This window comes from Cotesia typhae, unplaced genomic scaffold (genome assembly GCF_013202065.1).
Source record: "Cotesia typhae breed Kobodo isofemale line unplaced genomic scaffold, CoteBio_Ctyphae contig_43, whole genome shotgun sequence".
NCBI lineage: Eukaryota > Metazoa > Arthropoda > Insecta > Hymenoptera > Braconidae > Cotesia > Cotesia typhae.
The window spans coordinates 2727914-2751729 of NW_027423752.1; the positions used below are offsets into that span (position 1 = coordinate 2727914).

Consider the following 23816-nt stretch of genomic DNA (forward strand, 5'->3'; position numbering starts at 1 on the left):
GATGGCAAGGAAAACGGAATGGGTAAGCCGAGAGGGATGCTAAATGCCAGAAACTAATGTAACAAGCTTGAACCAGAGCGAGAGAAATCGTTAGACGGTAAGGTGTGTAGAAAGACCGGGCAGAGCAGCATCATCACATCACCACCAGTAGTTAACAGCAGCTAGTTGTAGTCGTTGATGCTTGGGGTACTTCTAGGGTGAAGTAGTTGTGGTAGTTGCAGAAGTGGTATTGGTAGATACGCCGCTGAGGCTGCTATACACTGAAAGCAGTAACAGCAGATCCAGTGGTGGTAGTTGTAGTAGCTGAAGAGACGGGGGACGCCGGCTATAAAGGCTAATTGGTTAAAAGCTCACCGCCGCTGCAGGCTTAAATCAAGATCTTGGAGTGTTATAATGGATAAGTAACACGGTGTGCCAGGCATCCCTTCCAGTCACGGGTACCTCACTGTAGTGATCTTTCGAGTTAAGGACCACGGTTAGTCTGGGATTGGTTGCCACTGAAAGCTACCGCTGACGTTACCAGGAAATACAGGCCATCGATCGTACCTCCACCCTATGAGGAGACGTGAGAGCCGTCCCTTTGGTACGAGACTCCGCCCTGTCACCCTCCAGGCAAACTTCCAAAGCTCTGTCTCGCTCTTTCATACTGAAAGAGCATTGGATAGGGTGTCTTTGTTGAACAGCACCGCTCTTTCAACAAGCGACAGCCGTTAAAATCTACCCCCGCGGGTTTTGGAGGGTCTCTCTCACTCTCATGTGGCAATCATTGGTGAGAGGGGAATCCAGAAGACTAGACTGTTGCGGAACCGCCGCCCCGTGACTAGCGGCACCGATGCCAGTAGATAAAACGTACGCCTGTATTAATATATGTTGGTGGTTGTTGTTGTGCTGTTGATATGCTGAGTAGTGTATAGCATGTGATGTGTTAAACTCGGGCATGAATCGGTGTGGATTTTAGTTTTACTGTGTTGGAGTGGGCTGCCCCGTGTGAGACCTGCGGTTTCTCCGGTGTTTCTGTCCTTAGTTTTAGTACAGTAACCATCCGCAGCCCGTGACAATCAGCCCCCGCTCACAACACGTATTCACTACTGATACTCTCTACTAATTCATCAACTGTGTATCATCACTACCCGGGTGTATCACCTAAATTTAGTGATTACTTTAATTATTTATGGCTTGAGTGTGTTTGCTATAAATCCGTATATTTTTACTAAGTTCGATTGCTGTTTAGTGAGTGATTGATATTGATGTTTATAGTCATAAGTGATCGAGGTTAATCACTGTGAGTGGATATTGGAATTTAAGCAGTGATTACTAAGGATTTTTACTCTGAAGGTGCTAACGGTGTGACAGGAAGACTAGTGTGCCAACCTAACTTCGGCATCAACCTAACTTGGGTTAACGAAGATAGCTACTGAAGGAGATGGAGATGGAGATGAATTGATAGCGGTTACAAAAGTGGGGAGTAAGTACCACGGAGGGGTTGCCCACCTAAAGTGTCTTGTCTCCTATCATCATCTTGTTCGGGATCGCTTACGAATGAACCGCGATCGAGGGATCGGGTGGTTCAATCGCGGCGACTATCACTGCTGTCGTTGTTGTTCTCGGGTTTTTAGCAATCATCGGCATTGCGTACTGCCTGGTATCACAATTGTCAGATTAGTCAATTACTGTTCTTGTGTGACAATGCGGTGAAAACAACTTAGTGACTTGGATTCATATATGTGTGGATTAGTTATGATGACAATAATAATGATTATTTATGATCACAATAAGTAGCAAGGACATGGTGTTTGATGTGAAGACCGTTTCGTTAAACTAGTGTTAAATTATAATCGCGAGTGTGTGTGGCAATCACAATAATAACCAAGACCACAAAGATATCTGCAGTGTAGAGTCAAAAAGTAACCACGAAAATTGTTCGACGCGTGCTGTTCCCGTCGGCCTGTGCCGGGAGGAGGTTGAACGTCATTGAGACGAAGAAAGGTGAAGACGCAGGAGAGGAGACGGCTGCACAAGCAGCCGACAACTTGGAGGTGGCGGTTGAAACGACGGGGGAGGCGGAGGAGGACATGTCGGCAGAGACCGAAATCGAGGTATCCGTCGTCTCCGAGGAAGATTTGGAAGCCTCTCGTGACAGCAGCTCCTCTCCGCATCACTCCGAAATGTTGCTCCAGGACAAGCAGAGACTCGGGTGCAATATTCCCAGCCATCCCTTCAGTTTTAACGTCGGCAAAGCTGCTCTCAGGCCGGCGTGCAATGCTCACTATACGTCTTTCAGCATCTCTAGCATCCTAGGTCGCTCCGAATCTCCGACAGCGAACGTTACTGCGGCTGTTAGTATTGTCAGGTCGTCTTCCGACGCAGAACGCGGGTCTCCACCGGCGGCTACAACCTCCCAAAAACTAGTAACCTCTTGTGAGTCTTCGCCCACTGAAAGGATACTATCACCCAGCTCGTTGATCCTCACCGGTGGTTCTAGTGCCAGGTCAATAGTTAGCCAAAGCACCCCGGAAACACGCAATAGCAATCCTACCACTGGATTATCATGGAGTTCCGGTGCTACAACCAGTCCTCCGAGTTTCACCGCTTCTGGAGACCATACTAATCCGCTGATGGGCCACCAGGCGTCAGCAAATCTGGCCATGTTGTCTAGGTAAACTTGTTTTTAATGTCCTATTAGCTTTAACTGATAGAAGGGAGCTATTGGGAGGTAGTTAAACCTCTTTGGTGAGGTTCTTTAATGCAAACAATGTTTGCAATTGAAGCAATAGTTGTTTTGTTTCTGAGGAATAGTAGCACCACTAACAAATCCTCGTTTTTCTAAAACAAATACTTGTTTCCGTTGTAAAACCATTTCTTAAGTCCAAATAAATCCTTCTATCAGCGTTGTGGCGCCTAAATATTTGTACTGTAAATTGTTCAGTCCAAATGAGCATCCTTAGATATAAGATATAAAACACTTGAGTCTAAATACAGGTAATTCTCTGAGGAATGCATCCTAAATCTGGGTTTACTTCCGCACCAGTAAACTGGCGCTATCTGAAACGAAGCCCAAAATCTTCCAGACATTCTTTTTATAACTAAAAATGGATATTATGGATGTACAGAAGACTGTCGAGAAACTGCCATCAGGAATTTACTTTTTTTTGTTAGTTAATCTTGAGTTAAAAGGTCTATGAGCATTATCTGTCGTGTGATCTGAGTGGCTACGGTGTGTGGGCGCGCGTACAAGATGGATAAAGATATACACTGTCATGGTATGGTTGCACAGTTTGCGGTGTATATAGTATAAACTAGTATAGTAAAGTTTGATATAATATAATATAATAACAACATAAAAGAGTAAAAGCGAAGAGCGAGGGCGTGTGATGGTTGAAGGGGCTGGTGAGTTTATTCCTTCAGCAATATGATGACGCGTGCGGTAAGGATTATATGATATGTGGGATAGGAATGGACCGAGGGTCCAAAGAGACGGGTAATGGGCCTATTAGGCTGTCTCATTTAATAACAACCGTAGTAACAACCACCCTTACTTTCGTTAGTTACTCTCTGATGGTTTGCGTGTTGGGGGTCCCGAGATGGAATGATATATATTTAGACAGACTACAGACTATAGACTACGAACTGTAAACCCGAAATTTATATTATGACAAAGACGGTTGTTTTTCGATGATACGAGGAGAGAAGAGTTTTCACAAAGGGGATACTTACAAGGGATGAGATTTTATCTGATTTGACGCTCAGTGAATAACGTACCAGCCGAATCTAAACCTTTATACCCTAATTTTATGTCGTAGGTGGCTCAAATTGCTTGTTTTCCACCCGTTTACCATTTTATTAAGTTATTACGGGCTAGTGCCGATTCTAGTGTGATTAGAGGCCTTTTTGGTGGTTATTTTATTAGGGAATATAATGAACGATCGGAAAGACTCGAGAGCCATTTATTTTTGAAATTCTTCTTTTAGAGCAGTTGCATTTCTAGGTTGAAAGGAATCTAAAGAGGGTGTTGAGAATAGGTTACTTAACTATTGTAAAGAAATGCCTGTTTTTCACTTTACATATATTTTCTTCTTCTCAAATAAATTTGAAAAGTGATAACTAAATGTCGTAAAGTGTATTTTTCGTAAGATTAGCTCTCATTAACGTCATCTAAGAACATTTAATCATTTTCAAAATTATTCTGTAACTTTAAAAATTTCAAAAACGTAGACAAATAATTACTTTTGAAAGCTTATCTTTAATTAACTTCCGAATAACAAATCGTATCTCAATTCCATAAAATTCATATCATAACTTATGAAACAATCTACAATTTACATTACTACATCAATAATTTCACTTGAGTTTATCATTTTTGTTCAGCACTCTAAAGGCCGCTTCGAAAATTTTCCAAGGTTAAATTAATAATGACTTTGAGATTTATTTCCATCCATCATCTTCAGATGAAAATTAATTTAACACAATAATTGAATGGTAGATAAAACAATTGATGGTAGATCCAATTAAATATAATTCTCGGTGGATTAACCATCACATTAAAGGTATCGGTTTGAAAATCGTTTTTTCAACTTTTTTAGTACATTTTTTAAGGTATTAGGAGAGTGACTTGTCTTATTAACAAAGCACAACCATAACAGTTATAAGTAATTTGAATTTCTGCAGAAATAGTTCTAACAATGATGTCGCTAAAATGAATATATTTGAAAATATAAGCAATTAAACATTTTACAATTAAGAGAATGTGTATCTTTTTCGAGCTTAATGCATTTTAACCTCAGCTTTATGACTATTAAATAATTTTCCTCCGTATATACATTTTTTGATCACTTAAAAATTCATATGAGGTCATAAAACCCATTATCGTACTGAAACAAACTTATAAAACTAAACTGAAACTTTAATAAAACGTATAAAATACAAACTACTTATCATTAACATTAAAGAATATGAATAAAATAAAATCCGTTTTACCTTGAATATTTAAAAAGAAATGTATAAAAATGACTTATTAAAACGTCAGCAGTAAAAATGATGCGTTTGTTTCACAAAAAAAATCTTTTGATCTTCTGTTATTGTTGATAACGATCGTCAGTAAAAAAGAAAAATATTTATTGTACAATCTGGTATAGAAATAGAAGCTTGATCAATTATTAGCCAGGTCGTTTGTCGTCAGTATCTTTTTCCAGCGAAGCGCAGAGCTTTGATCTTCTTTCTTCATTTCTTCTTCCTCCTTTTATTTTCTTCTTTTCGCTTCAATCGTGAGAGTACTTTGTAAAGTCCGGTGGTCTTCCATGGCCATTAGGCTACCAGTCGAGGGAAACAAGCTCAAACTACCAAAAAACTAAGACCAAAAATTAGGATGATTAAAATTTTTCTTCGATTTTTAGTGCGTTATCTAATCAGAAGATTTTATGAAAAATTAACTCATAGCTCAATATTAATAATCTGTCGATAATCACTTTACTGGGCATTTGACTTTATAATCGACGAATAGGCTGTAATATCAATATTCTCAAGCAGCTACTGCGAGTATGTAATAAAGTGGTATTGGGATGACTCAACAATGAGTTATTGGCTTTAGAAGTGCAGGAATTAATCCACTGGTTGGCTTCTATTCGCAGTACGATCACTACTGAGGGCCAAGTTAGGGGATTTATTTCTTGTGCTTTCGACGACCGGTACGATGGATTATTCACTCTACGAAACTTGTTACTTTGTACTTTAGTTATGTTACTAGCACTTAATTGAAAATATATCCAGATTATATGCAAAGTTTGCTAATTTTAAAATAATTTTAAAAATTGTCATCACTAACATCATTTAAAAAAAAAAATGAAATTATTAAATTCAACAAAAATATCCTTTTGAAAATTTTATTCTCATTTTGAGATTTTCTGATTGAATTGATTCAAAAATTTCATTAATTAAAATAGAAAATAAAGCGAGAACGATTAAATAGGAAAAATTCATTAGTCAACAATTTTACCAATTCATTGGAAGAGTTTATTATTTTTGAATGAAATAATCGGAATTTTACCTAGTAACTTTTTTCTCGAGGATAATATTGATTCAAGATATTATCGACTTCTTTCAAGAAAACCAACCATTTTTAATTTCTTTAACTCTCGGTACCATTAAAATCAAATCTCAAGTGCATTTCAGGATTGGTTTATTTAAAACATTAGGGTGATTTTTGTAACTTCCCACTAAAAAAATTAAAAATTTCCCAAAATCGGGAAGTTATTGGTTTTACCCCGTTTTTCGAAAATCGGGTTATCATCAAATCTCAACATTTCGAGGTCCAAGGAAGTTTTCTTGAATAACTTTCAAACGGCTTTACTGATTTAATGATTTACGGCTTTAATGATCGATTCCGAAATCTAATCAACTCTCAACCTTGGAAAACCACGTCGATCGCCGCAAATTTGGTCAAAATCGATTGATTTATTCGAGAGATATCGTGAACGAAAGAAAAGCGAAAAAAGAGTTTTATCACATAACTTTGATATTTCTTTTTTGATCGTTTTTGATGAAATGGAATAATTATTAGAGCTTCAAAATCCGCGTCGATCGCCGCCAAGAATGTAAAAATCGGTGTATTGGTTCGAGAGATCCCGTGAACGAAAGAAATCGTTTGATTTATTCAAAAGTTATTGCGGTTTGAAAATTAAAAAATAGTGTTTTATCAAACTTCTATCAGACTTTTGAACGCGAAGAGCTCAAAAACGTCATAAGTACAATGAAGGATGGCCTTCAGGATCGACCGTTTTCCTAATTTTTTTTTTCTTTTAGTATAATCAAATTTTTTCTAGAGCTTTCTTTCATTAGTGTATCTTCAGCTTTCATAAAAATTAATCACCATATTGAATACAATGAATTTAATTAAAAAATTTTATTTTAACCAATAGAGTTATTCAATTTCTTTTGTCGTTGGAACCAAGCGAGTGATTCGTCACTAATTAACGAATCAGTCATCATTGATGGTCGTAATTAACGTGAGAGAAACTCCATCAGAGATTATCAGAATGGGAACGCGATCCGGAATTTGATAGGCTTCTCAGTGCTCAGGCAATGCAAGTTATTGGCTCTCCATCATATCGCTGGAGCACAGACCACTGGATTATCATATAACGTCGATCTCTTTGTCGTTTCATTTCAATGCTTGGTAATTATTATTCAATTAATAATCACTTCATCATTCCCAGTCCGGCTTTGCTTCGGTGAATCCATCGCCGTGATTGCTATCAAGCCATTACTAATATCAGCAACTTATCACATCTCACTCTGAAATTTATAATCTTAAAGTAGGAAAATATTTTGTCTTTAAAAGTGGCTGATAAATTCTACTCAAATCTAAATAAAATATTTCCGTGAGCGTTCTGAAGAATATTTCTTCATCGAATTATGTATACTAAAAGTTAAGTTACCAAAGTTGTTTCGTTGTGGAGTGGTATAGCTTATAGAGAGTACAAAGGAACCTAGAAGCGTTGGATTAAATAATAAATAAGGTCGAGAAAGTTGCTAAGTTCCTTCCTTGCAGAGGATGTAAAGACTCTCTGCCGAAACAAATGAACAGATTGCCGGATAAGAGAACCCCGGACCCCACTGGCTTCTTTCGATCTGGGTCCATGATGGTAAAGTATACATGGATAGTAGATATACACATACGTGGATAAATGGTGGATGTGTTAAAGTGAGGGATAAATAGGGTACATTCTACTCATCTACTCAGGGGAGTTTTAAAACTCCTTAACCTTTACTTTAGCGAGTGCTCTAGACTTTACCAGGTATCCATTATGCAAGCTTCTTCCTAATTGATTTCTTCAACGCGCCCATTAACCAACGGTATCAAACTAAACGGCTTTTAACTTTGTAATCTTCAAATATAAGTTGCATGACATTTTAATCTATGGAGCTAGAATTATTGCAAGAACTAGAAAGTTAATCATAATTGTAATTATATCTCAAATTTTTTCAATATTTGAAAACATTTTTTTTCCACTCTTTCGAAATATTTAATTAAATTAATGTAAAAAAAAAAAAAAAAAAAGTTACTTTACTAAAATACACTCTTCTATGGAAAATATATCAATATGAATTGAAATTAAAATTAAAGGCTCAAATTTTGAGAAAATTTTTCCGGTGTTTCAAGCAATATTGTAAATTTTCACTGGAAAAAATGGCCGTTCAAAATAAAACACCCTTATGATCACGTATGAACCACATATGTTAAAATTTGATAATATATATGTGATTGGATTACATATTGTAAGTATTTTAAAACATTCACAATCTGTCTAAAAACAAATTTTGTTTTCTCAAAAAATAAATTTAAAAACCAACCACTAAATAACAATATAACACAACTATAATAAACGTTTTGGTGGTTTCAATAAACCACTATTTTTTAATTTAAAAGCCTAAAAAAAAGTAATATTTACATTCTTTTATCGACTACGAGGCCACGCGTTGATTACCCGTCTAGCCAGTGAAGCATACGAACATTAAAGTTCTTTATCGTTTCTCCTCTCTATGGCTTCGATTATGTGTTCATTTTACTATTGCATTTTTATATGAGTTACTTTGCAGTAACTTGTTGTTAGTTATACATTAAAATTCACTACTTATATTTAACCGCAAGAATAATTTACTCACTCACATATGCGGTGGATAAATCCATACATATGTACATCGAACAATTACGAAAAAAGATTACGGGTAGAAATCGATTGAGCATCAGATATATAAGACTACTACTGCGTACAATATAGTCATCAGCACGCGAAATTGTTCATCCATTGTCAGAAGTGAAGTTTAATACAGACGTTTGAGTGATGGCGCTGATGAAAAAATCACTTGAGCAAACCAAAGCAACCAACTGAGCCACGAAAAGCCTCAACATGCTTCCTCTCGTATACTAAGCTGATGCCCTACACTACCAGTAATATAAAAGAGAGAATCGATTGAAGAAAATTTATGGCCTTTGGAGTTTACAGAGCCCGAATGAAGATTCTTTCATCCGTATTAAATCCTTTAAAATCTGCTCTTACATGTATTACTTCTGCTACTGTACTGTAAACACTACCCAAGTCTTTTTAAGTAAATGAAATAATATTTCAAGTTTATTGGAAATAAGAAGATTAGTTTTTTTTTTGTCTTCATTTACTATTACTATGAACTATTTCAGATTTGATAGATGAAAATAAATTTGAGTGAAATATAAATTTAAATTTATTCATAATCATTTTTGTTTGTTGTATAAAAAAAAAAAGTTTGGTAAATCCAAATGTGTATGCCTTAAGCGCACGTTTTTATTGATAATCATTACTATATCTAATTTTTCAATAATTTTATGTCAAACGTCAACAGAAAAAAAAATAATTATCTACTGTATACGACAAGAATAAATTAAAAAAATAATTTTAATAATAATTTGATTGCAAATGAATTAAAAGATATTAATTATATTTAAAATTCAATTTTGAAGTTCGTTTAAATTTTTCCGCGTATAGTATTTTTTAAAACGAATTAAACGTCCTCTTCCATACAATTCGTGAATCATAAAAAAAGAACCAGTCAAAAATTGTATTAACGCCTATCAATCAACAAAGTAATTGAGTATAATATCTGCTGTCTCCAAGCTGTGTTTATAAGTAAATTTTTATGTATGGCTACTTAAAAAACGGAAAATTTCTCGAACTGCCAGCCGAAAAAATTTAATTAAAATATAACAAAACAATACTCAACTGCAGTTTTTATTTTACAATTTCCCAAGAGGCAAATAAAATTAAAAAAAATTTTTACTAAGTTCAGCGACCATTTTTTCTTTCCAACAGTGTACTTTTTTGAATTATTTTATATGTACATTATGTCAGGTAAGATTTAATGTGACAAAATGTTAGTATTTTGATTTAGAATATTTTAATATATTTCAACTATAATTGAAATACATTCAAAATATAAAAAAAAATGAATTTAGGAAAATGTAAAAAAAAATAAATAAAATAAAAATTTATTTTAAACTACATAAATAATTTCAGTATATTTACGTAATTATACTTTTTATTGGTTGAAAAGTTATTTTCAAGAGGGGTGTTGAGCGAACGAAACATAAGGAAGGTTTTTCGATGACTTTATGATAGTAATGCAATGACAATGATTGAACGATATAAAGATATTACGATTGCTAGGAAAATGTGGGTATTAGGTAAGTAGGTAGGATCACTTGCTCGTGGTGAATAGGCTTCAGAAGCCATGCAACTCCCCCCTTTTTTCTCCTGGATATACTGACGGTACTTCGATTATCGTTCCAGGGATATCTCGGTTGTTAAGATATCGCAAATCTAGTTCCTCAATTACGAATTAAGCAATATCGTTTTTATTGACTTTGCTTCAGTTACCAGCATCGATCACTGCTATGTTGAATTAAATTGATTAGATAATAATCAAAATTGTTATTTTTTTTCTTACTGTATTTTCGACTTCCATCAACGGAATTTTAAATTCAGGGAAATTAAAAATTTGTAAATAAAAATTGTATTACTTTCTTACATCAATAAGTTATAATTCATGTTTTTTAATTTATTATAAATTATAAGATAAATATTTTTAATGATAGACCCTTGAAACTGTACATTTATGTTCATTATGAACATTTGTGGCCTGCAAGTATACAAATTATTACGTTTAGGAATTACTCTTCAGGAGTTTTTTTTTTTTTTTTTTTTTTTTTTTAGAAAATTTAGTTTCCTTGAATACTATACGAATTGAAAATTTTTTTTCAAACGATTTAAAAGTCATTTCAATTTCAGTCATAAAAGAATTTTTCACGTATTTCAATTTTAATGAAAAATTTCAAATAACTTAACGGCATGTAACGCTCTTGCAATAAACTTATACTCAATTTGAAAAGACTAAAATTTTTTTTGAAAATACTTTCAGCCAATTGACGTTAACTCATATATTTTGGTCAATTTATGTTACAAAAGTCATTTTTTACGGAAAAATTTTATTTAACGCATTTTCCGATGAAACATTTAAAGTGAAAAAAACGCAAATTTTTTGTGAAAAATGTAATTTTCTTTAATAAAAAATTGTTTGCATTGAAACGGTAAAAAGCATCGTTTAAAAGATGTCGAACATTTTACAAATTAATTAGAAAAAAATCGATGAAGTGGTAATTTCTATTTTAATTTTTTTTCAAAAATTACGTAAGTTGAATTTTTATCAAACGTACTGAAATATTGAAATTAAACATTTAAAAAATTTTAACAATAATCCATTTATAAAAATTCATCTCTTAATGCACTCGAAATAAGTAAATCCAATATCGCGTGATGATCCTTAGGATTTGGTGACAAATCCATAGAATCCACGAAACATCGCAAGCCGTATAAAAGCGCCCAGGATAATGTAGCCAGAATATTAGTAAAGGCTGGCAAAGGAACAGAACATGAACAAGAAAGTTGGAAAAAGATACCCTACTGTACCCTCGCTAGTGTCTTTAGTCCTCCGTCTTGTATACTTGTGTATTCCGTACCTGGCTGGTAAACTCTTGGCTGCTTACAAACAGACGCTTGTCAGATTTCCTTTATACTATCTTCACCAGGGAATCTGGAGCGCATGCCTCCGGATCCTCCTCCATCTCTTAACGGTTTCTAACTTATTCGTCCTCTCACTTAACAGCTACCCTCTTTATACTTTAAATTCTCTTAGGAGCCACCCTCATTACAACATCACACTCTCGTTCCCGTAACATCACACTCTGACAATAATACAATAATACTGTCCCAAAATTCTTAATTTATCGCACCCGATTCCAATTCTCGGGCCATTATGTTGTTTGTTTGTCCATCACTCTGGTACATAATGACAATACAGTGTCTTTTTGTTGAGAATAAAGCTAATAATCGAACCAATCTGTTGAATCATATTACGGATAAACTTTTATTGTAATTCTAGCGGACATACCTGAGATACAATATTAAATATCATTTACTTTTGCTACTTGTTAACTTTATCTTTGGAAACGATTTGGAATTTTTATAGATTTTGAGACTATTCATTGTAGCGAAGTGGAAATAAAATTTCTTTGTTTCGAGATAGAAATTTATTATAGATATCTTAAAAGACCAAGCATCGTTAAGTGTCTTGATTTTCAAGCTTTAGAAATTAGCTTCTTTTTTTTTTTTTTTTTTTTTTTAAATTAATTGTTATTTAGAGTCGGTTTTAACTGCTGTCGTCATATCGCCGACTTTAACTGTCGGGAGTGGTACGTTGGGATCTTTTTGGGTCGTGAAAATCTTAATCTACGCGACAAGGGTCGAATATCAACCAAGATGGTTTCTAAGACCAGCTTGAGATTCGAACCCACGCCTGGTCGGTAAGCCGGTCCGAGTGCTCTGTAAGCCATGCGCCTTAGACCACTTAGACCCACCTTACCAGTTAGAAATTAGCTTCTGTTTTTCATCAATTTAGTATTTTTGAAAATGAAATATTAACTTTATCCAAAAGAAATATTGATGGTTCAAGAAAATTATTTCAAAGAGAATTGGTTGTATTGATTCAAGAATTTTTTATGTTGGAACTCGTTTTCTTAGCGAAGGTAAAAAATTATTGACTTACGAACTTTTTGTATTTCATGCCTTTATTTTAATTCATAAAATTTTTGAATTATATTAAACGGAAAATCTCAAAACGAAACTATATTTTTCAGAAAAATATTTTTCTTGAATCAAATAGCTTCTTCACTGAATGATTTTGAAAATATGTAAAAAAAGTTTATAAATTTTTATATTTAATCATACATGATTCACATGTGATCGTAAGAGTATTTCATTTGAACCGAGTATTTTTTCCACTGACACTTTGAGTGTTTTTTATTTAATGTAAAAAAATATCACATTCAAAAATTCATATCCTCGAAACAATTCAATAAAATCAAAAATTTCATAAACTATACAACAAATTCAAACTATGAGATAAAATTTCACCGTCAATTGTCATCCGGTTTAGTTACAAGCAATTTGTTGATTTAAGTGTCATTTATTTACACTATCCACACAGTTAGTTATCCATATCAAAACATTGGATTTATGACAAATAAATATGCTTGTTTTCATTCCACTAACCCACAATAGAACAATGAATTGAATATTTGTTATTTCACCCAAACATTGCTCCAAAGTTTCAATGCATCGAACAATATTTAAATATTTAATTCTCATTAACTTGACGCGAAAAGTAGCAAATATCAAAATTTACTTTACGATAAATAACTAAAAGTAGAAATAAATTTATAAGTGAATGCTTTTATAAAAATCTCATAAAAATCGGAAGGTTAAAATTTAAAAAACCGAAAGTTTTGGCAATAAAGATTTTATTGGACCATTTTGGTCGAATAGACCATATGTACGGTATATATATATATATATATATATATATATATATATATATATATATATATATATATATTTTTATAGAGGGCAGCAATAATGGCGTTACGAGATAATAGCTTATGGTCGGGTCAATAGCGATACGCGATAGCGCGAAGCGCCCAATGCTGGGTTTTCAATCGATGCCACAGAGAATTTCAGCATTTACCTGAAATTGTACGCTAGTTTATCCCGCAAACGATGAGGAGGAACGCAATGTACCAGAGGCAAGAGGGACCAGGGTAGTTCTAGTGGTAGCCAGTAGCATCAGCCATCAACAAACAGATTGTGTATAACTGGATACTCTGCCCGGTTATAATGATTCGTTGATTCCGCTATTGGGCATTGGTCGGACATAACCGACAGGAATATTTTATCGGGTGAATACAAATTAACTCTGATACAAATTAATGCCTTCGTGTGTATCCGAACTGTATACATCATTATTAAATCGCCATTTAAACCACATTAATACAATTGGGGATTACATTCTATCGATTTTTCGTCAATTGCCAGCGCCGAAGGCTTTTAATAATACTTATCAAAAATTGTCATATTTAATTCTGATAGTATAATACCAAAAGAGATTACATAGTCATTGTTCTGTTTTGGTTACCATTGCTTTTAACGATGATTATAACGATTCTGTACTATTGTATATTTTTAAACGCAAAAAAAAAATTGCGATATCCCGTGAACAAAATTCTGATAAATCCAAATATTTTTATTAACATGTTTCATTTTTAGGCGAATTTGTTTTTATTTTATTGTGTAGATTCTGCTAGTTAAAAAACAGAAATAAATGTCAATTTATAAAAAAAAATACAATGTAACCTTAAAAGACCAAATAGTGTTAACACATTCCATGGAAATTTTTCGAATATGAATAATAGAGTCTATATGAATAAAAAAATTTTCTTGGATTTTCAACTTTTATGTACAGCCAAGAGAAATTTATAAGTCATTCCACCAACTAATTATTATCTATTGGAAAACCAAATTATTTTCAACGACGAATCGAGATGATCTAAAGAATTAGCAAACAACAATACTCATGTAAATTTTTTGATTGCTAATTCATTACTTCTCATTATTTTGAAAATTCATTCGCAATTTCAGCTATTGATATCTGTCATAATTTGCCACCGGGTGTATTGTATGAACTGAGGAGCTGATTTTCTAAAGGGTACCTTTTCATATTTTAAAAGAACAGTTTTTTGATCTTTTAAATATTAAGTACTTCGAGAATTACAAAGATTTCTTAATGAAAATCGAATTGTAACTTCATAACCCATAGTACTTTATAGCTAAATTAAAAAAGTTCAATAAAAATATTTATAATTGTAGATAACCAGTTTTTTGTCTCGATTAATCAAAAATGAAAAGATACCCTTTTGAAACTTAACTCCTCAACTTTTTTTGATTATCAATTGTCATTTGACTTCAAAGAAATTTGAAATGTAGAGAATATTTATTTTAAATAATCATATCATTCATTGTTTTCAATTGCTAGAACTTTAATCAGTTTTATTAGACTAAATAAAATTATTGTTAGTTAAATATCTCTTATTATTAATTAATGTTACTTACTTAATCTTATTAGATCATTATTATTTTGTCTACTTATTTTATACATTATTATTATTCTTATATATTTGCAGTTGTAACTATAGTGGCTAATTATTTTGCTGTTTGTCTTGTGTCTTGATATATAACATCTATAAAATAAAATTATATTCATGAGGCTTTCCCCTCCGGTCGTTTTCAAATTTTGTAGACATGTTCTCTCTCTCTCTCTCTCTCTCTCTCTCTCTCTCTCTCTCTCTCTCTCTCTCTCTCTCTCTTTCTCTCTTTCTTAAAAAAAAAGAAAAAAAAATTATGTCAACGTTGTAATTTTCACTAATCATACAATTAAATCTTGAATTAATAATAATAATTGAGTTTCTTATTTTCACAGACTGGGTCTAGTATCTTCGTTGATCGAGAGGTATCCCATCGGCGTAGGTGGGGTATTTTTCCCCTCAACACTTCAGCACCTCCAACAACAGCATCATTCCCGGCTTGCAGCTGTCGCAAGCTCAGCTTTAAGCAATGCTGGTCAATCCGACGCAAGTGACACTGATGGAATACGCGGAGTTTTACCGGGAAACGGAGGCTGGCCGTTTCCATGGAGGCCGACTCATGGGTTGCAAGGTCTCGAACATCCATCCCCAAGCGACGTTATTGGATCGCACAGTCGTGTTAGTCCACCCTCTGGGTCTTATCTTAAGCGAGGTGAGTTACGTTGTAGTACTTGCATTTTATTCTATTTATTCGATGAAATTTTTCGATTTTATTTAGTATGATCCAAGTGTTAAAAAAATAAACAGTCAACAAAATGATAATTATTAATTATGTACACAAAAAAAAATTTACTTGAATCAAGTAAATAATTTTGAAGAATTTCATCTTCCTGATTTGAGTAAAAAAATTTTTAAGCTAAAAGATTTTTCATGTTTTAAGTAAATTTAACTTTATTTAAGAATTTTACGTTTTTATTTAAAATAATTAAACTCTTCAAAATTATTTTCTTGGTTCGAAAGTTTTTCTCTTGAATCAAGTTAATTTTTTTTCTGTCTATGAATTAATATAAAGAAATTACTGTAACAAATTTACATCAACCAAGTGACCTTCTTATTGACTTTCGAGCTGTTAGATTTTTTCAAAAGAAATAAATAAGTAAATAAACAACCTGACAACGAATCACTTTGCTCCAACAATTGAGACATTTTTTTTTTTTAAGGGATTGAACAGCCTATAAAGAAGGTTTAAATAAAAATTTCCGTTTAACTAAGAACGAGTAAAAATATTTTTTTTTATGTCAAGAAATCATAATTGGTTCGAGTTATATAAGTCTTAGTCTTAGATAGGAAGGGAACATAAAAATTTAGAAAGTAATACAAGTTTTTATGTTATCGAGGTTTTACACTGAGAGAAAAAATAACTTTTCAGAAAAGGGAACATTTTTGTTTCAAAAATTAAAATTTTTGGAAATTTTCTAAACTTTTCTTTTTCAGATGCAGAAATCAATTTTTTGTCATTAAAAACTTAATTAAGTCTAGAATGAAAGACTTGGACTTTCTTTCAAATTTTTTCTCTCTGTATGAAAAAAACCTTATTTTATAAAAAAAAAAAAAAAATGTAGTATAGGATTGACAGAGAATGATTGGGCTATATTCGTTACAATTAGAAGTTTTATTCATAACGAAAAAAAACATAAATAAGTGTATTAAATATCTTTCAACATCTGTCACCTTTGGTGTCACAGTAAGAACTAACTCCTATTTCCAGGTCAAAATCCTAACTACTTCTATCTTTAGGTCCTTTGACCACTTTTCCCTTTACTACCATGGGGACCATAAAACAGCAGATGTTGAAGGATTACAAATTCTACAAAACTTAGAAAATAAGTAAACTTACAAAACTGTCTAGTTTCTATCAAATTTTTGAAAATTCTGACATTTTAACAAATTAACTTTTAATTTGCTGTCATTTCTGACACGATTAAGGAAGATGATGAAGCATGTGAATTGAAGCTTATTTAACAAGCTTTCAGATGCAATTTACAAAAAAAAAAAAAAAAGAAACGAAGTTATCGCATTCAAAAGTTATTGCAAAAAAAACCAAAAAGAAGTTAAACTTTTTCGCGATTTTTGAAATTTTTAATCTGCTAATATACATACATAAATAAACTTTTGTACCATATACATTTTCTGACTCAGATTGACGAGCTGAGTAAGAATATACAAAAATTTTTTGAAAATTCTGACATGAGGACCAATGCAATAGTTAGATTTTTATGAAATCTACTAAAAAATGATACTAAACGTTGCAGCAAAACATGACAATGAAATTGTTTAAAACACATGAACATTAATATGCAATGTTTATCTCTCACAAAAACATTAACTATTACAAATGTTATCAAACTAATATTATTGGAACACATGTTTCGAGTAAATATTTTGTCAACATCTGTAACCGCTATAAATTAGATAGCATCGAAAACTTTACCACCCGCGATTAGTAATTTTGTTCACGCATTAGCAAATATCATTAAGCAAAGGCATCATTATCATGAGAGTTTATCTAAAACAAAGGTGCAATTAGCCGAATTGGAAAATGGGCACGAGCTAAATGTAATTTAACACAACAGATAGAGGTCAATTGAATTTTTATCATAAAATCTTAGTTGTCAAAAGTAATAAACCGCTAATTTAGGCGATAGGCATTGGCCAAGGCCATCTGGTGTCCCCTCTGTCAGTATTCGCTGGATAGACCATCCCAAAAATTGACTCATCTCATTCACTCATTCACTGTCGACACAATATAACAGTGCCAGTCAATAGATAACCATCAAATTAATACCATCAAACGAGCTAAAAGTCTGCTCTCTCTCTTTACTTACACTAAAATGTAATCCACCACGTCGAGTGAACCCCTTTACTTTAGTAAACTGTAACCTCCAGTCCGTGCACTTTTTAGTATAGGGGTGGCCTCTTGAAATATAAATCTCCGTTTTGTGACTCGAGACATATCCTCGGGTTATATACATATATATTCGTATTATACATGTACGAGTTCGGTACTCGGTTTTCTCTGGTTTTCGGGACGAACTGGTATGGCATTTCGCATGCAAACTGAGACACAAATAATAAATATAATTTTCCATTTAGTGTTTTTTTTTCTTCAAAAAAAAAAAAAATTCTAAAAAGGTGCAATTGCACCTATCCTTAAAACCAGTACATTGTAGATAACAGTTATACATAAATTAGGCTTACATATTAATAATATAGTGCATCGTAAATTAAGTTGTCAAAAGCAGAATTATAAATTTATCTTGGCCTTAATTATAGCTTATAATTATTAGTTTTTATCCAATTACTACACTTCTTTTTTTTAACAATTTTTTAGAACACATAAGTTTTCATATTGTTAGATAATTGATTAGATTTTGGAAGCTAAATAATGTATATTTTTGTAGTTAATTATTTTATTGATTATGAGAAGAACTAACAGTTTACTAACATTCTCATGTGTTGATTTAATGATTTAACTCACTAGAATGTTAAATTCTACACACTAGAGAGTAATATTTGTCACACAAATTTTAACACTCTACACAATGGCGAAACATTTTTTACAGTGTAAATACATACATACATACATACGGACATAGTGACATCTTCAGAAAAATAGTCAGAATTGCTATCTAGAACCTCAAAACGTGAAGATCTGATGAAAACTCGATTTTCGAGAATCGGAGTGAAGCTAATAACTTCCCGATTTTTTAAAATTTTAAATTTTCTTAGCGGGAAGTTAAAAATTTCTTTGCCGTTAATTAATAGCGTTTAAATATTTGTCTGTCAGAAATTAAATAAAGTTTATTATCAAGAATGTATACTGGAATTAAAAAACTACTAGGTTCAAGAAAAATATTCTTTATGAAGTTGGGTTGGCGATTTTTAATAGCAATTTAAGAGGAAATTTTGGATAAAAAGATCAAAAGAAAATGGTATCCTACTCAGTGGAAATTTTTGGTAACGGAAAAGATAATTCGGAGAGCCTGGACGGGAAATCGAAACCTGATCTTTTAGTTATACACCAAGAGTACAAAGAATCTTAAGATTTTTGCACCGACAAAAAATTGAGTTAATTTAAAACAAAAATCAAGGAGGAAAAATATCACTTTGAAGAATTTGATCATTCTGGATTAAGTAAAAAAAAAATCATTGAATTAAGAAATTATTCTCGGTACAAGTACATTTTTGATTCAAGATTATCAAACTCTTCCTTGTTCTTGCTCTTGAACTAATGTATTTCTTTATCAATTTTTTATTTTTATGGAGTCAAAATAAGTCTCAAACACATTTCAAGAAAGATTATCACAAAGATAATACATTTTTAATCGTTTTACATAAATTTTCTCCAGCCAAGAATCTAATCAATACAAAAAATTCTTAATTCAAGATAACCGATTCCTTTCAAAATAATTTGTTTGTATTATCATTTCTTTTGAATCGAATAGCTTTTTATTCAGTGTTCAATTTAACATCAAAAAGAGTATTTTCATTAATATAAAACACATCGAACGGTAATTTCTAATGAACAAAGTTATTTTTTTTTATAATATTCTAAATTATAACATAACAAATCCTTTGAAATGTCTTTTATCACTTGTGTGTATTGACAACAAATAAGCATCTACATAGTGGGACTTTGCAAACATTAACAAGGCAAAATGGCGATAAACCGTTGGGGATAGTTTGACGCTATAAGTATAAGTACTGTGTACTCGCAGAGGTGGCAATAGCAAAACGATCGACGAGTGTAAGGCGATCGACGTTGGTTTGTCGTAGCGGAAGCCGTGGAAGCCGTATATTTATGCTATATAGTGATAGTCTTGCATTAAAGCATTGTACTCCCGGGTATATCGTCTCAATTCTGTCTCTCATACTTTGTGCTTTACATGCACAAGCCCACACCCTCACACACATCTATAATATACAATATATATATATATATATATATATATATATATATATATATATATATATATATATATATATAATATTATGTATAGAAGACCGTGCTGAATTCCGTTCCGGCTTTACATATAGCTTCCCTCTGGGTCTCCTCTACTCAGCACCCTCTTCCATCGCCGCCCTCGTTCTATCATCGCCATCCCAAGCGTTTGGTCCCGCACGCACAACAACCATCAGCCCAACATAACTAAACACGGACATAGAGGAAATACCAGTGGAGATTCGGAACAGTGACGGAACACACTCTAAACTCTACACCGTAAATGTTCGATGCGAATAGAATAGAATGGGAATACCATCCAAAAGAGTCCAAAAGAGATAAAGAATAAATCACGGTGAATACCCAGAACACACCCCATTCGAAAATTTTAATCACACCCTCCTGTTGGCCACGTAGCGGTTTTGTGAGGAAACCAACCTCATTCTATCTCTACCTTCTACCACACACAAATAAGCAAAGCGTTAACAGTGTTCCCTTCCCACGTGAAATGCCAACTCGTCTCGAGAACCAAAGACAACTTTATTTACTGGGAATAAAAAAGTTTAATCGGACTTTGTCACCAACTTTTTAATATTTATGTCAATGAAGAAAAAAAAAAAAACTACTTGATTCAAAAAAAAAATATGTTGTTCAAAATTTCTTTTCATTGTAAAATTGAAAAATAAATAATTTTGTCAAAAAAATTAAATTCAACACGCACGAATTACAAAATATTTTTGCCTAATTTTTCAGATTTTTCTCAATGATCATATACTTTTTCATTCATTTAAAAACTATTAAATAATTATTTGTCTAAAGTTATAATAAATTATGTGAATTTTTCACGGATATCAATTCAATTCAATTAAAATAATGTATTAACACAAAATATTTTCTACAATAAAAACATTGAGACCTTTGAAAGAATTATATTTAAGGTTATATGTAAGCACAAAAGTGACAGCGTCGAGTGACACAGTGCATAAAAACTCATTCGTTGCGCTGCTATTTTCTTTCGGTCCGCTATTATAGATTTTTTTTGGTTGATTCAAAATATTTCCTAGGAAATATTTTCAATGAGGTAGAAAATGAGTAAAAATGTTTAACAAAATTAATTTTAGAAGTACTAAAACCAATTATCATTCTTTCAGAAGACGACGATGACAATCCGTCAGATGATCGACTGCACCGAGGTCGAAGTCCATCCACGGGAGACGAAGTCCACGAAGACTTAGGAGATGTCGACGACGGAATGGACGGCGACGATGGTGAATCTCCAGGTTCCTCGGGCCACCACGGTTCAATTACTGCAGGCGGAAGTTCAGGGGGACAGAACATAAATGGGCAGGATTCAAACGTGAAACGTAAGAAGAAAACGCGAACCGTGTTCTCCAGATCACAAGTGTTTCAACTAGAAACAACCTTCGAGATGAAGCGATACCTTTCTTCTTCAGAGCGCGCCTCACTGGCTGCCTCGTTGCGGTTAACAGAGACCCAGGTGAAGATCTGGTTCCAGAACCGACGGAACAAGTGGAAGCGTCAATTAGCTGCAGAAATAGAAGCATCCAGCATGGCACACGCGGCACAGCGGCTGGTTCGCGTGCCCATTTTGTATCACGAGGCCAGCGCTACAAATAACACAGTAGCGACCTCTTCTTCCGTTGGACAGGCTCCCAGCGCTACGAACCCTTTGACGGCCACTAGCGGACCTCACTCTGTTGGTGTTAGTGTTGGCGTTGGTGTTGGAACTTCCTGTGTTCCCTGTACCACAACACCATCAATATTCTACTCCCCACACGCAGCAGTAGCGGCTCATCACCAGCATCACCACCATCATCACCATCCACCGCCTCCTCACGTTCAGGCCCACACATTGCTACCTCATCAGGTGCATCCTCAGCCTCCACCACCGCCACCTCCACCGCCCAATTCTCAGGTCCAGTCATCGCAATAACCCATCCTTAATTCATCCTATCACTCCGGATTGATGGTGAGATTGGATCCTCATCAAAGCCATCATCACCATCAGTTTCCGCGATTCCTCGCTGCACCGTGATAATATTCACTAAATATCATGGACGATACTTATAACTGTAATAATAACTCTAATTGATATTAATAATAATTATACATATTATATATAAAGTAATGATAATGATGATATTATATATTGTAAAAAATGAAGATTTTATGATTATGATAATATTATTATACGGCGGAAATAATATTATTTGATTTTAAATCGCACCGCTTTATAAATAATAATTGATTCGTACTCGCCCAGATTGTCTTATAATGTTATTATTATTATTTAATTTTAAATTAAAACAACAAAGAATAAATCATCGATGATGTACGTGTCTGAGAAATTATGTTTTGATAAATTTATTCACCAATTGTAAGATTTAAGTCGTAAGTCAAAAAATACACGGATAGACAAATTAAGATGGTTCAAGAGAAGCAAAACTTGAACGACAAAAAGATTATTTTAAAGAATATACACTCCTCGGGAATAAGAAAGCCTTAGATCACATGTTTCTGACATTACATGTGATCTGAGACATTTCTTACTTTACTTCCCTAGGTGTGTAATATACTATTTCTTGACTCAAGAACATATATTATTAATAATCATTGAGATTATATTTTCTAGTCTAAAAAATTGATCAAATTAATCCTTATTTAAGGGGTTATTCTACTTTGAATGCATGAAAAATAACGCTATTTTTATAATTCCTTTTAAGAACACTGTTAAGTTAATACTTATTGATATAAGACTTGTTAAGCTCAAAAAATAGATTCATAAACAACAAAAAAAAGAATTTTTATTGATTTAAACCCTTTTTCTATTGTAAAAACGACAGTTATACAGAAGTCCTTAAAAAGTAGGGAGATGTGCGCTATCGAAAAAATCTCAGAAGCTTCTGAGCCAATTCTCATGAAATTTTAATTATATATTCTGTGCCCTTATCACTGTGTTTCATACCAAAATTATTCATTTTTATACAAAAATAAAAAAATGTCGATCAAAAAAAAAAAGAAAAATACGTTTTTTTTTTTTTGCATGATTCTTCGCAATAAAATATATTAAAAATATGAATTTTTCCCCCCTCCGGGCTTAAAGCGTCAAAAAAAATTTGCCGCTTTCTGTCTCCGTTGAGGAGAAAAATAGTATACACACCATGGGCAGTAAAGTAAGAAATTTCTAAGTTCACATGTTTGTTGACCTCGGCCTGTGACCTGTGACCTGAGAAGTTTCTTACTTTACTGCCCTAAGTATGTAATGTACGATTGTAATAATTCCGCTACGGGATATAGCGATAAGTGTTCAGAATATGTAGTTAAAATTTCGTAAACATCGGCTCAGAAGTTGTTGACATTTTTTCAATAGCATACACTTACCTATTTTTTGAAGACTTCTGCCTGGGATTTTTTCACTGAAAAGGGGGTTAAAATCAATAAAACTTTTCTTTTTCTTTACATTTTATGAATGTCATTTTTAAGCCTAACAAGTATTATATCAATAAACACAACAGTATTCTTTAAAAAAATTAACAAAAATAGTGTTTTTTTCATGCATCCGAAGTAGAATGACCTCTTAAGTCAAGTAAAGCTTTTTATATTTTTATTTGTAGTAATGAAAGAAAATATTTTTTGGATAATAATATTTCTTTTTCTGAATGGTTACAGCGAAATAATTAATCCTAATGTAACATACGCTGGTCTGAATCGGATATCGAATTTTCTTGCTAATTCGGCTGATAATGGGTTCAGGATACTGAATTTAAAGCTTATGCTTTTGATCCGAAACTTAAA

The 23816-nt window shown here is 33.0% G+C and overlaps 1 protein-coding gene and 1 long non-coding RNA gene across 4 annotated transcripts in view; one reads left to right on the forward strand and one right to left on the reverse strand.

The window, feature by feature from the left end:
• The window catches only part of LOC141528167 (uncharacterized), a 177171-nt gene that overhangs the window by 122203 nt on the left and 31152 nt on the right, over positions 1-23816 (reverse strand). The gene's annotated exons all lie outside the window — the stretch shown is intronic.
• Positions 1281-22354, forward strand: Hmx (H6 family homeobox). The gene is made up of 3 exons (XM_074244075.1): positions 1281-2656; positions 15394-15710; positions 21152-22354. The coding sequence occupies exons 1-3, from the start codon at positions 2073-2075 to the stop codon at positions 21952-21954; spliced, it is 1704 nt and encodes a 567-aa protein (XP_074100176.1). The 5' UTR covers positions 1281-2072; the 3' UTR covers positions 21955-22354.